The 14685-nt window shown below is 37.7% G+C and overlaps 1 protein-coding gene across 1 annotated transcript in view; it reads right to left on the bottom strand.

Moving 5' to 3' along the window:
* LOC126249021 (uncharacterized) overlaps positions 1–14685 on the bottom strand; it is a 712654-nt gene that overhangs the window by 225284 nt on the left and 472685 nt on the right. Inside the window, exon 51 of the mRNA XM_049950623.1 lies at positions 4225–4396. Coding sequence (XP_049806580.1) covers positions 4225–4396 — 172 coding nt within the window. The remainder of the gene's footprint in view (positions 1–4224; positions 4397–14685) is intronic.

The following is a 14685-nucleotide window of genomic DNA, read 5'->3' as shown; positions in this document are numbered from 1 at the left end:
GCGCCAATTTCAGGGGATGCCAAATTCATATTCATGAAGAAAAAAACTTTGTTTTACAAAGTGCCTTGTATCTAGAGCATTGTTGCTCTATCGATTATTCACACAATTTTGAAACACATCCCAATTAGTTTTTGAAATCTTTGAACACATTCTAAGTTGATTTGTGAATGAATCACAAGCTGTTTTCTGAATGAGTGCATAGTGTGTGTAATGTCTCTGCCAGGGGAATCCCTCTTGCATCTAGATATAAAAAACTTTCCCACACACAAGGGGACAGGTCATATGAGCTGAGACAAATAAACCTGAATGAGTGAATGCCAATCACTGTTTGTTTATGTGGTTGATTGAGTGTGCAAATGATCAATTTTGTTATAATTATTAGTAAAATCCATAGATTCAGACTAATAGAATGGAAGCAAATGACTAACCGTTATAACAGGTACATATTAATCTTCTTGGTGTATCCAAGAAAATGAAATTCCAAGTATTTTGACAGAAAATTTTTGCCAGATTGCTACACTACTAAGGGCCACATCTACAGTCCTATTTTTGGAATAGCATGGAAAATGTGTTTTATGAACACATAACAACACCTAACCGGAAAATAAATGCAGGGTAACTAAACTGGTATTTCAGGCAGGGTCAGTGAAGTTAGCCAGAGAATAAGTTTTGAGAATGGCAGGAATTGTTACAGAGTTAGTGTTGACAAGATTGTTTGTTGAGAAAAAAACTAGACATTAAACAAATTATGTAGAAAATTATGATGATTCTAAATTTATATAAAAATTTCATACTATTACTTTTTGATCTCAAGCTTGGGAAACTGGAGTGTATGAATGAAATGTGAAACTATATCCCAACATAAAACTTGTCGCCTGTAGTAGGCCTAATATACATTGGTACTTCGTGAATTATGTTCTATCATGTTATTTATGTACACGAAGTAGATAAAAATGATCATTTGTGCCAAAACAGTCTCATTTATTTTGCATGTATAACAATTGCAAACAGTGATGAAGTAGATGTAATCAAATCAAGAAACAACACCAGATTTGGGTACTATTCATATTAACAGCTTTTTCAGTATTAGATGACAACATTTTGATTTTTCATGTAGCAAATATTCTGGCGAACTTCGTTGAGGTAATAGATACTTTCACAGAAAGGAAAGCACACTTCTGTAAAGCTATGCTGCAACCTAAGGATTGAAGAAATGTGTACAGTCTTGCTTGCCTCTTGCCTTTTCTGGTTTTATGATTTCTGTATTTAATTTTGTGTCACACATAAGAGAAAGTTATTAGCTAATAGGCAATAAAGAGTACAAATTTTCTGAAGAGATACTATTCTCCCAGTTACAAATCATCCCACCCCATATTGATTGTGAGTTTCTTTAAGGGGGTAGGATGTTAAACCAGCTGACTGGGGGCAGGAGAGGCACCATGGAACACTTTCATTTCCACTGTCCTGAATATAGGTTTGATGGCTTCCATTACAAAATTTACATGTTTGAATCCCACAGAGCAAAATACAGTGACATGCGATGCAAAAATGCTGTGTGAAGAGGCTGGGCTTTGCACTTTGGCACACTTAAGACCAAACAACATGTCTTATATATCCTTGAACATATATGTTTTGTATATCAAACTCTTCAGAAATATGTGCACCACAAAATAAACATATTTTTTGAAAAAATTTTGTCATCCTATCTAAAACACTCAAAAAAATGGGGGGGGGGGCACTATAAAGTTTTTGCCCTAGTTTGGAAATATAGTAGATCTGGGGCTGCCAAACATGAGCCACATTCCACAACCACAGCTTTATTTTCATCAGTATCTCATTTCCCACCTTCCAATCTTCACAGAAATTCACCTACAACATTGTGGGACTTGCATTCTTGGAAGAAAGGACACTTCAGAGACAGTTTCTTAGCTACAGCCAGAAGGATTGTTTCCACATTGAATTTTCAGTCTGCAGTAGAGTGAATGATGATTTGAAACTTCCTGGAAGTTTAAAACTGTGTTTCAGACCAGTACTTGAACCTTGGACCTTTGCCTTTAATGGAGAACTACTCTACCAACTGAGCTATCCTCACATGACTCTCAACCTGCCCTCACAGCTTTCCTTCACCAGTACCTTACCTCCTCCCTTCCAAACTTCACGGAAGTTCTCCTGGAACCTTGCAGAAGTGGAGTGTATCAGGCAGTGTCATACTGGACTGATTCCATTCATCATGGTGTGGGTAGTTACAATCTACAATGACAAAGTTTGTTCAAGTGATTCTCAACAGCACAGTATACATAAGTATCATGAATCCCACCTATTCTTGGCATGACCAGTGTTCAGCAGTTGGGCAGTCAGACAAGGAATGCTTGTTTTTGGACAAAGATGCTACTATATGCACTGTCCCCTTCTTCACAGTAATTTATCTCACCAGTTTCTAAGGCAGCATGTGGAACAGATCAACAACTAAGAAATATCTGGTGAATGTGCAAGAAGTACCATGACCTGGCAGACAGTACTTCAAAAGTACATTAACCACAGCTCTGTTTAAGAAACAAGATACAGGAAAACTACATGTCTTTTATTTTTGGCCAAAAGAATCATTTATAACTAGGAACCACACTGTAAAGTGTATTTTTATAGATTCTGGAGGCAAAAAAGGTGACAACATGGAAAATATCTCCTACAATATACACTTTCTCACAAAAATATTGAACATCTAGAGGGGGAGGAGGAAATAAAATGTAACTTCATGGGCTGAGAGAGTATGTGATGTTATTTTCCTGATTGCAAAGTCAGGCCAAATTTATGAAGAACTTGGCAGTATGAGCCCACTTATCAGTATACATCCCCTTGGCATGGATGCAAGCACTGATGCCTCTCCTGAGGCAAGCTGGTCCATAGCTATTGTAACTGGTCCTTGATATCCTTGATACTGGCTCTGGTACAGTGTTGACATTAAAGCTGGTCCCACACATGTTCTATCTGGGACAGATGTGAACAACTAATCATTTACATACCTGCCAATGTTGTGTAGATGTATGAGGGTAATCCCAAACATAACGTCTCCTATTTTTTTTATAAGTACATAGACCTGTTTATTTCTACAATGGTTTGCATCAGTTTACAGCTTGAACATTTATCTATTTTTCAACATAATCACCATTTCTACTGATGCGTTTTTGTAGACGATGTCGCAGTTTTTGTTTGCCCATGTCGTACTAGCTCACTGCCATGATGTTCAGAAAATTATGAATCTCTTCTTTCACCTCATCACTGGAGCTGAATCGTTTTGTGGCCAAATGTTCTTTTAACCTAAGGAACAGGTGATAGTCACTGGGCACCAAATCAGGACTATAGGGAGGGTGGGTGATTAAGTTCCACTGAAACTGTTGCAGGAGAGCAACGGTTTGCCGAGCAATGTGTGGGCAATCGTTGTCATGGAAAATGTGTATGCCCTTGCTCAACATTTTTCTTCTCCAGTTCTGAATTTCCTGTTTGAGCTTTTTCAGAGTCTCACAGTACCTGTCAGTGTTAATTATGGTCCCAGTGACTCAGCTCAGATGACAAGGTGAAAGAAGAGGTTCATAAATTTCTGAACAGCATGGTGAAGAGCTGGTATGACACAGGCATACAAAAACTGCCACAGCATCTACAAAAATGCATCGACAGAAATGGTGAATATGTCGAAAAATAGATAAATGTTCAAGCTGTAAACTGATGTAAACCACTGTAGAAATAAACAGCTCTATGCACTTACAAAAAAAAAAATAGAAGACCTTAATTTTGGGATTACTCTCATACAAAGTTACATCAACATCCAACAAGGTCTTTTGGGTGCTTCACTATTTTTTTGTCAGGCAGTGTATTTGGGAGCTCTCAGGCATATTTAGTATACTTATTAAATTAATTGAATCCACAGTAGTGCACTGACTCACAAAACAATGAAGATTGGACTTTTGAATTCCTGTTCTATCTCTGTTTTTTATAAGTTTTTTCAAATATGACTGAATTATTGTAATTGCCATTATAAACACAACCTCTTATGCTTTTAAAAACTGAATAATTTATTGTGAAGAAAATAATTTCAATATGTTCACTAGAAATCCAGTAGTGGTTGAACAACAGACTCCGTTGGACAACGTAATGAATACTGTAAATAATGTATTAAATAATATCAAGCTGCAAGTTGTCATAATCAATATGATGAATATTTCTGCTTACCTGGCCTCTGGTTTAGAACAGTAACAGCCACAAGTTTCTCATCGAAGTTCAGGTAGAAGTGTCCAGTAGCATTCATTTCTTTATCTTTTAATACTGACCCATTTACTTTGTACTCTGGATATTTCCCAAAATATTTACCCTTCAGGTAAGACAGCTCATCCTGTGCTCTTTTCTGAAATAAGGTGAGAACAACAATTAGATTCACTAGTTAAATTTATAGTGAAAAATAGAAAATTCACAGGAAACTAAAATTTGAACCAGAAGTGAAAGATTTATGAGTCTTTACAATCCAATTCAATTCACAATTTTTTATTAATATTATTCTAAATTGAGCTATCTAAGCAAGACTACTATTTACAGGTTTATTTGATTTGCAAAACACAAGACAAAAATTACCCAGCTGTCAGCAAAAGACTTTGAGAAAAAGAGCATGCCTCAGTTTTGAGAGTGCAAATGTGTTATTGATGTTCCCAGCCCATGAAATCAAACAAAGTCCACGAATTAAGAAAAACATTGAATTTCTTTCCCTTCACGTATTTCTCACACCTCAGAAACATCACACAATTGCGGGTGAGTTACATTTACATTAAACCCTTTGACATTGCAAAAATTACAGGAAGTAGGGCTGCTTATTTTATGAACCATTCCATTTCTCTGTCATGAAAAGGAAACATGAACATATGAGAATCTTTGTGTACTGACACAAGGAGGATCTGTATATGCTAAACAGCTAATGGAAACCAGCTAAGCACTGCAAATAATCATATTTTCTGTTTCTTTGCTAGTCACTTAACTTTTAGTTACACCTATGTTAAAGTTTATTGTAAGGAGTATGTAAACAAAAACAGAAAGTATAAACAGGGTTGTGTAAATTGCTGTTTATCAACATTCTCATATAATGAATGAAGCACATAAATCTTATGAGACTTACAGATACAAAGGAGAATGTACACGCATCAAAAAAATTTTGCATCACCCCGGATCCCAGAACTCCTGAAGATAGACATTTACTGTGGATATTGTATCACAGACACAGTCCCTTTGACTGTTCAGAGATGTCACTAAACCTGACCAAAGATGTAAGCAATCGCGCATGAGCAGCACCTATTAGGTGGAGAGGATCCAATAGCCGATCAGTTCCAGTCATTCTACCAGGAAGAAGGTATGCAGGACATATTGTCTGTAGTCCAGCCATGCCTAGATAGTCAGTACCATGGTTTGATCATGTCCGCATTGTTACTTTGTGCCAGGAAGGGCTCTCAACAGGGGAAGTGTCCAGGTGTCTCAGAGTGAACCAAAGCGATGTTGTTTGGAGATGGAGGAGATACAGAGAGACAGGAACTGTCGATGACATGCCTCGCTTAGGGCACCCAAGGGCTACTGCTGCACTGGATGACCGCTGCCTACAGATTATGGCTCGGAGGAACCCTGACAGCGACGACACCATGTTGAATAATGCTTGTCGTGCAGCCACAGGATGTCATGTTATGACTGAAACTGTGTGCAATAGGCTGCACAATGCTCATCTTCACTCCCGCCGTTCATGGCGAGGTCCATCTTTGCAACCACAACACCATGCAGTGTGGTACAGATGGACCCAACAACACACCGAATGGACTGCCCAGGACTGGCATCATGTTTTCTTCACCGATGAGTATCGACTATGCCTTCAACCAGACAATCGTCAGAGATGTGGTTGGAGGCAACTCAGTCAGGCTGTATGCCTAAGACACATTTTGCAGTGAGTGCAGCAAGGTAGAGGTTCCCTGCTGTTTTGGGTGGCGTGATGTTGGGCTGACGTATGGCACTGGTGGTCACTGACAGCACCATAATGGCTGTACGATATGCGGATACCATCCTCTAACTGATAGTGCAACCATATCAGCAGCATATTGGCGTGGTATTCATCTTCATGAATGACAATTTGTGCCCCATCATGCACATCTTGTGAATCACTTCCTTCAGGACAACGACATTGCTCGACTAGAGGGGCCAGCATGTTCTCCAGACATTACCCCTATCAAACATGCCTGGGATAGATTGAAAAGGGCTGTTTATGGACAATGTCACCCACCATCCACTCAGAGGTATCTACACCAAATCGTTGTTGAGGAGTGGGACAATCTGGACCAACAGTGCCTTGATGAATTTGTGGATAGTATGCCACGACAAATACAGGCATGCATCAATGCAAGAGGAGGTGGTATTGGGTATTTGAGGTACCGGTGTGTACAGCAATCTGGTCCAACAGCTCTGAAGGTCTCGCTGTATGGTGGTACAACATGCAAAGTGTGATTTTCATGAGCAATAAAAAGGGCAGAAATGATGTTTGTGTTGATCTCTATTCCAACTTTCTGTACAGGTTCCGGAACTCTTGGAACTGAGGTGATGCAAAACTTTTTTTGATATGTGTGTAATACAACAAAATTATGTACTCCTCAGACAGCTGTCACTTGTAAAAATATTTTTTCAGTACTCTGAACAGTTCACATCTTTCTTTTCTATTGGTAAGCCAGTATCTGACCTGTAACCCATTTAGGCTTCATTTGTTTTGTGTCCACGGAAAGTTAGCTTTTTTCTTTACATACAGTTCCTAACTGAACCTCAAGCAATAAGTAACATCATATGCTGTTACTTTTTTTCATTTTCCTTAGATACTTCCTACATTTTTTTCTCTACAGTACTTCTGAAAGTTCCTTTTCTGTTATTTCTCTCTGACACATTTAAATATCCAGGTATGACTATGGTATTGCAGTGTCTAAAGGGTGGAAGGAATATCTATGCGTAATGTTCCATGGACAACAAGCTCATTAGAGAAAGAGCACATGTGGATGTAGATGTAGATGCTCAGAATCCAGAAGGATTGTGAGGAAAATGTAAATGTGGGTGGCTGGATGGGGATTTGAACTGCTATCATCCTGAATCCAGTGTCTTAATTTAGTACTACAAGATAAGAACTCACAATAAATAAGAATTTGGACTTGTAAACATCCTGGCATAGCCTTATTTATTTACTGTTTTCTGGTTAACATTTGGTTGTTCAGTCTTAACTTTCTGTGCCCTGAGATGTTTCCTCCTGGTGTTGTCAGGAGTAGGTTTTGTTATAATTTTTAATATTACTATTGCTATTACTACTATCCTACTGCTGCTGCTACTACTACTTCTACTACTACTACTGTTTCTGTCATGGTCAATACAACACAACTGTAACAAAATTTGGTTGTGATGATAAAGTCACCACACTGAACAAATAACCTTTGTAAAACAGGATAAAAGTCCCATGATATGTTCTGTATGACATGTTATACATAAGGTACTCAAGAGAAAGAAATAAAGAAAAAATCACTTTTTATTGACATTATGTTTTGGAGTGAAATGATTCTGCCACCAAGAGGATTCAGTGTAGGTGTATACATCTACATCTACATCTACATGACTACTCTGGAATTCACATTTAAGTGCTTGGCAGAGGGTTCATTGAACCACAATCATACTATCTCTCTACCATTCCACTCCCGAACAGCGCGCGGGAAAAACGAACATCTAAACCTTTCTGTTTGAGCTCTGATTTCTTTTATTTTATTTTGATGATCATTCCTACCTATGTAGGTTGGGCTCAACAAAATATTTTCGCATTTGGAAGAGAAAGCTGATGACTGAAATTTCGTAAATAGATCTCGCTGCGATGAAAAACGTCTTTGCTTTAATGACTTCCATCCCAACTCACATATCATATCTGCCACACTCTCTCCCCTATTACGTGATAATACAAAACGAGCTGCCCTTTTTTGCACCCTTTCGATGTCCTCCATCAATCCCACCTGGTAAGGATCCCACACCGCGCAGCTGTATTCTAACACAGGACGAATGAGTGTAGTGTAAGCTGTCTCTTTAGTGGACCTGTTGCATCTTCTAAGTGTCCTGCCAATGAAACGCAACCTTTGGATCGCCTTCCCCGCAATATTATCTATGTGGTCTTTCCAACTGAAGTTGTTCGTAATTTTAACACCCAGGTACTTAGTTGAATTGACAGCCTTGAGAATTGTACTATTTATCGAGTAATCGAATTCCAACGGATTTCTTTTGGAACTCATGTGGATCAGGAGTAGGTGTTGGTAATTTGTGGCATTGTTGTTTGGACACAGGTGACTTTTCCACACATGTGTGTAAATTGCATGCATCACTTTTCAGAAACTGGTATTAGTAGTCAACACTGCTTATGCATCAGTTCATGAGATGGAATAAGCATTTATGATACATTAACTGAATACTCAAGATGATGGAAGTAGCATATTCCAGAAGTCTGTGGCAACATACATTTAAGAGCATGTAATAAATGACACAATAAGCTTACAGTTGATCAGAGCATAATGAATACAAAAATTATCAAAATCATTGGTATAAGGTACAATTGTAATCAGGCATACATGAGGAAAACAACCAGCAAAAAATTATCCATAAAGAAAAGTAAGTTCTCTGGGGAAAGTAGATCTTGTTGAGAATCTGCAAATACGTTACTGGGAATGCCTAACTTTCACATAAGATGGTGAGGACCCAATTAAGGTATTCCTCACACTGACATGGTACAAAACACACTGCAACTGCTGCAGCATTTCTGAATTTTGTGACATGTGGTGTGTATTGGAGCTGCCCATACTGACACATTTGCCTCCCAGGTGGTGCTGCAGCAGATTTGGAGCTATGCAGTATTTCTTGTTGCACTGCTACCCAGTTTCAACAGACCATGTTTTCTGTTACACTGCCTCACATCCATGTTGCTGCACTCTGCATGATTACTTGAAATGCGCACGTGAATTAAACTGTTCTCAAACTATTTTCATGAAAGTGTATGGTTAAAAAAATTGATAATTTCATGTCCTATACTGACATCTCCACTTTACAACTGACTAGCAACTGTTTTATTATTGGTCATAGTTCTTATGCTTTGATGTAACTAAACCATTCATTGAAATTGCATTGAAAAATGTAGTCACTGGCCACTTTCGATCTGGTTCACTTTAGGTAATATATTACAGAACAAGAAATGTAGCTAACACACTGAAGTCACTATTTAAGCTGAAAGCATAGTTATATCTATGTTCAGCCTATCATAAATAGATTTTAAATAGTGAAGGTATGTCATGTCGCATTGCCCTCAAAACAGTGGAAAGAGACTATCAATTTCATACAATAGATATTCCACCTTGTTATCTGCAGTGTGAAAGCTTTATTCACAAAACACCATCCAGTTACAATTATTGCTGGCATAATATCAACAGCAGTTTAAAAAAATTGAGTAAATATAGATGATTTTATGTTCAGTACATACACTTTCTAATCTGAAAGGGACATTAAAAAGATAGAACCATGTAGGACTGTTTGTGTCTTTTACTGATGCAATTTACAAAGGATCATATCAGCTTTCAACTAAGTGATGAAAAAGAATTTAAGGTAATTGAAATGGCCAGTGGTTTTTTTGGAGGGTACTGATTCACAATTATTCGTATCCAGTTTACAATGAGATTCTAAGTTGACATAAAATAAATGCAAGTTATTCTGACATAAGTATAAAACCATTTATTATCTTGATAAACCTGTGGCAGTATTGGTATCTTTCTAAATTTATTTCACACAGCAGCTGTCATGTTTTTTTATCCCACTAACATGTATTTTTATAATGACTTTGGGATTAACTGAAAAACCTTTTAATTTGGACACTATAGTTTTTGATATGAGGCTGAACATCTCATGTACATATGAGTCAGCCCTCCTTGTTTTCTTCATTTTCTAGCATAGTTAACAATATTAATTTTTCACATACAGGCAGTATCTCATTTCCAATAAGCCATTTTCCCCTACAATCATGCCTGTTTCTGCAGAAAGCTATAGTTTTGAAATACTGGACCAGCAAGTAGATATCCTTTTCTCTCTTCTGTGTTCCTTTCTGTATTCATCTTCATTAAACACATTCTTAAGAGTCACCGCTCTTGTACAAATAACTGTTCAGTTAGGAATAGGCGATATAATGGATGGAGAATTAATATATTTCACAATTCTTGTTTGATTTTGAGGTGATTCCTACAATTTTTTCTGAGACAAAAATAGTGACCGCTGTGTGATCATTTTGTTCTCTCAAAATCACGGAAACAGCAAAGGACAAGAAGTGTGATCCTGTCACCCACACTGTCAGTAGTGATATATGTAAAAAAGTATACATCTGGAAACTTTCTTATACTGGTCACCAACCTTACACCCAAAATGAAATTTCATAGCAGTTCTTTACAATAGGATTAATTTCCTTAAAAGCATTAACTCTCCACATGTATATTAAATTTACTCTACACAGATATAAAAAAAAGGAACTTGTGCTATTCACACAGGTAGAAAGTATTTGGACATGTATATCCAGGACTGTTGCTAAACCTCCAGTATTTTATGGAGACAGATTTCCGAATTAATGGTCACATAGAATAATTCTTTACGTTAGATTGGATTTATTTTCATTCCAATTGATCCATAGTGAGGAGGTACTCCAGGATGTGTAACATGTTAGAAAAAAACAATAATACATAACAAATATTTAGAACTAAAACAAATAACAAATAAACTAATGTACTTTCTGAATGATCGTGATTTTTTTTTTTAAAAAAAGGATACTATATCACTATACGAAAGGATCATTTTACAACACTCATTTACTAAGATTGCATTAACGCAATGAATTTAAAATTGAAAAAAAAAAAAGTTTTTTTATTTATAGGGTAATAGATATATAATAGAACTACTACAATACTTATTTACAATAGAAATGGTGCAGTAATATATATATATATATATATATATATATATATATATATATATATATATATATATATATATATATATATATATGTGATGATGTGACTTACCAAATGAAAGTGCTGGCAGGTCGACAGACACACAAACAAACACAAACATACACACAAAATTCAAGCTTTCGCAACAAACTGTTGCCTCATCAGGAAAGAGGGAAGGAGAGGTAAAGACGAAAGGATGTGGGTTTTAAGGGAGAGGGTAAGGAGTCATTCCAATCCCGGGAGTGGAAAGACTTACCTTAGGGGGAAAAAAGGACGGGTATACACTCGCACACACACACATATCCATCCACACGTATCCAGACACAAGCAGATATATATATATATATATATATATATATATATATATATATATATATATATATATATATATATATATATATATATAAACAAAGATGATGTGACTTACCAAATGAAAGCGCTGGCAGGTCGATAGACACACCAACAAACACAAACATACACACAAAATTCTAGCTTTCGCAACCAACGGTTGCTTCGTCAGGAAAGAGGGAAGGAGAGGGAAAGACGAAAGGATGTGGGTTTTAAGGGAGAGGGTAAGGAGTCATTCCAATCCCGGGAGTGGAAAGACTTACCTTAGGGAGAAAAAAGGACGGGTATACACTCGCGCACACACAAATATCCATCCACACATACACAGACACAAGCAGACATTTGTAAAGGTCTCAAAATCTGAAAATCATCCAGAGAGCAGTGTGATGACCTCAGGCCCATCTACACAGAATTCAATGATGCAATTGGCAGAAGATGACACAGCAGCCTATTGGTACCAATGGGCCCACCATGGCCTGTGGATGGAGTTTATGTTTACTAATAAACAGAAATATATCACAAAACCAACACTCAATAGCTTCTCAGAGCATTACATGCAGTCCCTTTTGTTAAATGTTGATACTGTACAGGATATGAAATCTACTAAATCTGAAACTTCCTGGCAGATTAAAACTGTGTGCCGGACCGAGACTCAAACTCGGGACCTTTGCCTTTTGCGGGCAAGTGCTCTACCATCTGAGCTACACAAGCACGCCTCATGCCCCGTCCTCACAGCTTTACTTCTCCCAGTATCTCGTCTCCTACCTTCCAAACTTTACAGAAGCTCTCCTGCGAACCAAGCAGAACTAGCACTCCTGAAAGAAAGGATATAGTGGGGACATGGCTTAGCTACAGCCTAGAGGATGTTTCCATCATGTATCTGAATTGGCAGGTGCTTGAAGATAGACACCAATTCACCCATGAGAGTCTGTTAACCATGTTTCAAGGAATAGTGCAAAATCTAGGAATATTCTACAACACTTTATGTATCGCACTCAAAGGAATTTTGAAGACAGGATTGCGATAATTATGGTACGCAAAGAGACATTTAAGCAATCATTCTTCCCATGCTTCAGATGAAAATGGACTGAGAAGAAATCATAATAAGTGGTTCAATGGGAAATACCCTCTGTCATGCATTTGACAGTGATTCGGATAGCTTAGTTGTAGATTTTAAGGCTTTGAAAGCCTTGCCAACTACTGATCCATGACATCCATTATTTATTACAGTACTATACAACCAGAACAATTCTCTGTCCATTTAAGTAGCCTGCTTATGGATAATCTAAAAAAAACTGTTTTTGTGGCTTCCTAGTATAACAGCATCTGTTGTTGCTGGTTAATGAAAAATGCCCAACACTTTCTTTTGTTGCATATTGGTGAGTAACAAACCAAACAAATAGTACTATTGTTATTCTGACCATCTACTAAAATTTAGCACTTTGAGTCCCAAACCCTTTGGAGCATGCATGTAACAGAATCCCGGGCATTTTTGGCATCTCTTTAATTAACTACCATTTCATTCTTATAACCTTATTTAAAGATATGGAAACATTTTTTTAGAGGGAAAGGTTCCTATTTGATCCACTTGTAAAATAAAGCACATTTAAATACAAATTTAGGACACAAATTTTATTTGCATTTCAGTACATTTTAGTGAAAAAAAATTCTGTGCAGATTCTTACCTGTACATTTAACAATAATTTGCCCTTGTATGGTACAATTTGAAACACTCTGGCATGCACAGTGGAATTTTACAGTCAGGACACCACCATACTGTTTCTTTTCTTGAAGACTTTCCATTGGACAGTTTTGTTTTTTCTGCACAAACTTTGCACACTCTTGTGGGATGCACCTTCTTTTCAGTGGAAGGAAACCTGTCTGCAAAATGCCTTCCTAGAAGTCTGCTGCTACAGACATTTTGGGGAGTAGCAGTACGTTGATGTACAGCACCTTTCTTTGAAAATTCTTTACTTATTGCAGAAGAAAATTTGCCAAATGGCAGCCTCTGTTGTAATTGTTTCTTGTTTTACAGTACAAGATGAAAGCATTCACTGCTGCCATTATAAAAAGATGGAAAAACAGTTTCTTCCACCATTTCATTTGCCTTCTCTTGAAAGGGTAGTAAGATATAAGTTGGTCATTTCTGTCTACACCTGTCTTGTTGAGGTTGCAGTATAGAATGGCATCAGGTTTCATTTTCTTTGTCAGCCCCATTTTGCTTTGTACTTCTACTTCTGTTTTGGTCATCTCGTGAAGACTTGACAAACAGAGAACATCTCTTGGGTCCCTCCACTGCAGGGACAACAAATGTTGCTTCCTCATAAATATACAGTTACCATTTTTCAGTTTTTTGCTGACTACACCTTGCTCAGGCAGTCCTCTATGATTAGGCATGCACATCCCCACTGCTTTCATCTCATTCTCCCACAGGAAATCGAAAACAGCAGGTGAAGTGTAATATCTGTCCATATAAACAGTGTGTCCCTTTATGAGGTAGCCAGACAGAAGTCTCTGAAAAAGGGCAGTGACTAAAGTGTCTTCCTGCCCTTTACCTGTGTAAACTTCAGTGCGTAAAACATATCCTGTCTTTGCATCACACAAGGTAAACAGTTTGATACCATACTTGTCAGGTCTGTTTTTTATATAGACATGAGAAATAACTCTTCCCCTGAATCCACAGACACCTTCATCTATAGTGAGGTTTTCCTCAGGTGAAAACAATGCTGGAAACTGTGTGAGTAAATGATTCAGGAATGGTCTGATTTTGTGCATGGGATCATGGCTAGGTTCATTTCTTGGAATCAAAAAATAGTTCAAATGGCTCTGAGCACTATGGGACTTAACATCTGTGGTCATCAGTCCCCTAGAACTACTTAAACCTAACTAACCTAAGGACATCACACACATCCATGCCCGAGGCAGGATTCGAACCTGCGACCGTAGCAGTCGCGCGGTTCCGGACTGAGCGCCTAGAACCGCTAGACCACCACGGCCAGCATTTCTTGGAATGTATGAGGCATTGTTGTTTACATGTAGGCAAGAAAGAATAGCAAAAAATCTATTTATAGCTAGAACTGAACCTGGAAAAGCATGGAAACAAAGCTGTTTGTAGACCAGTAATCACGCAACCTATTTTCCTTCATCCGGCACATGTGGATTGTGACATAAAGAACTTCTGCCACACATCCACTTTCCTCTTTGAATTCAGGCAATGAAGGTTGCATGTCCAATATAGTCCACCCTAATTCCGCATCTGAAGATTCTGGAACACTAG

The sequence above is a fragment of the Schistocerca nitens genome, chromosome 3 (genome assembly GCF_023898315.1).
Source record: "Schistocerca nitens isolate TAMUIC-IGC-003100 chromosome 3, iqSchNite1.1, whole genome shotgun sequence".
Classification (NCBI taxonomy): domain Eukaryota; kingdom Metazoa; phylum Arthropoda; class Insecta; order Orthoptera; family Acrididae; genus Schistocerca; species Schistocerca nitens.
Note: the sequence above shows the minus strand (reverse complement) of the source record. Positions and strands in the feature narration are given on the sequence as shown.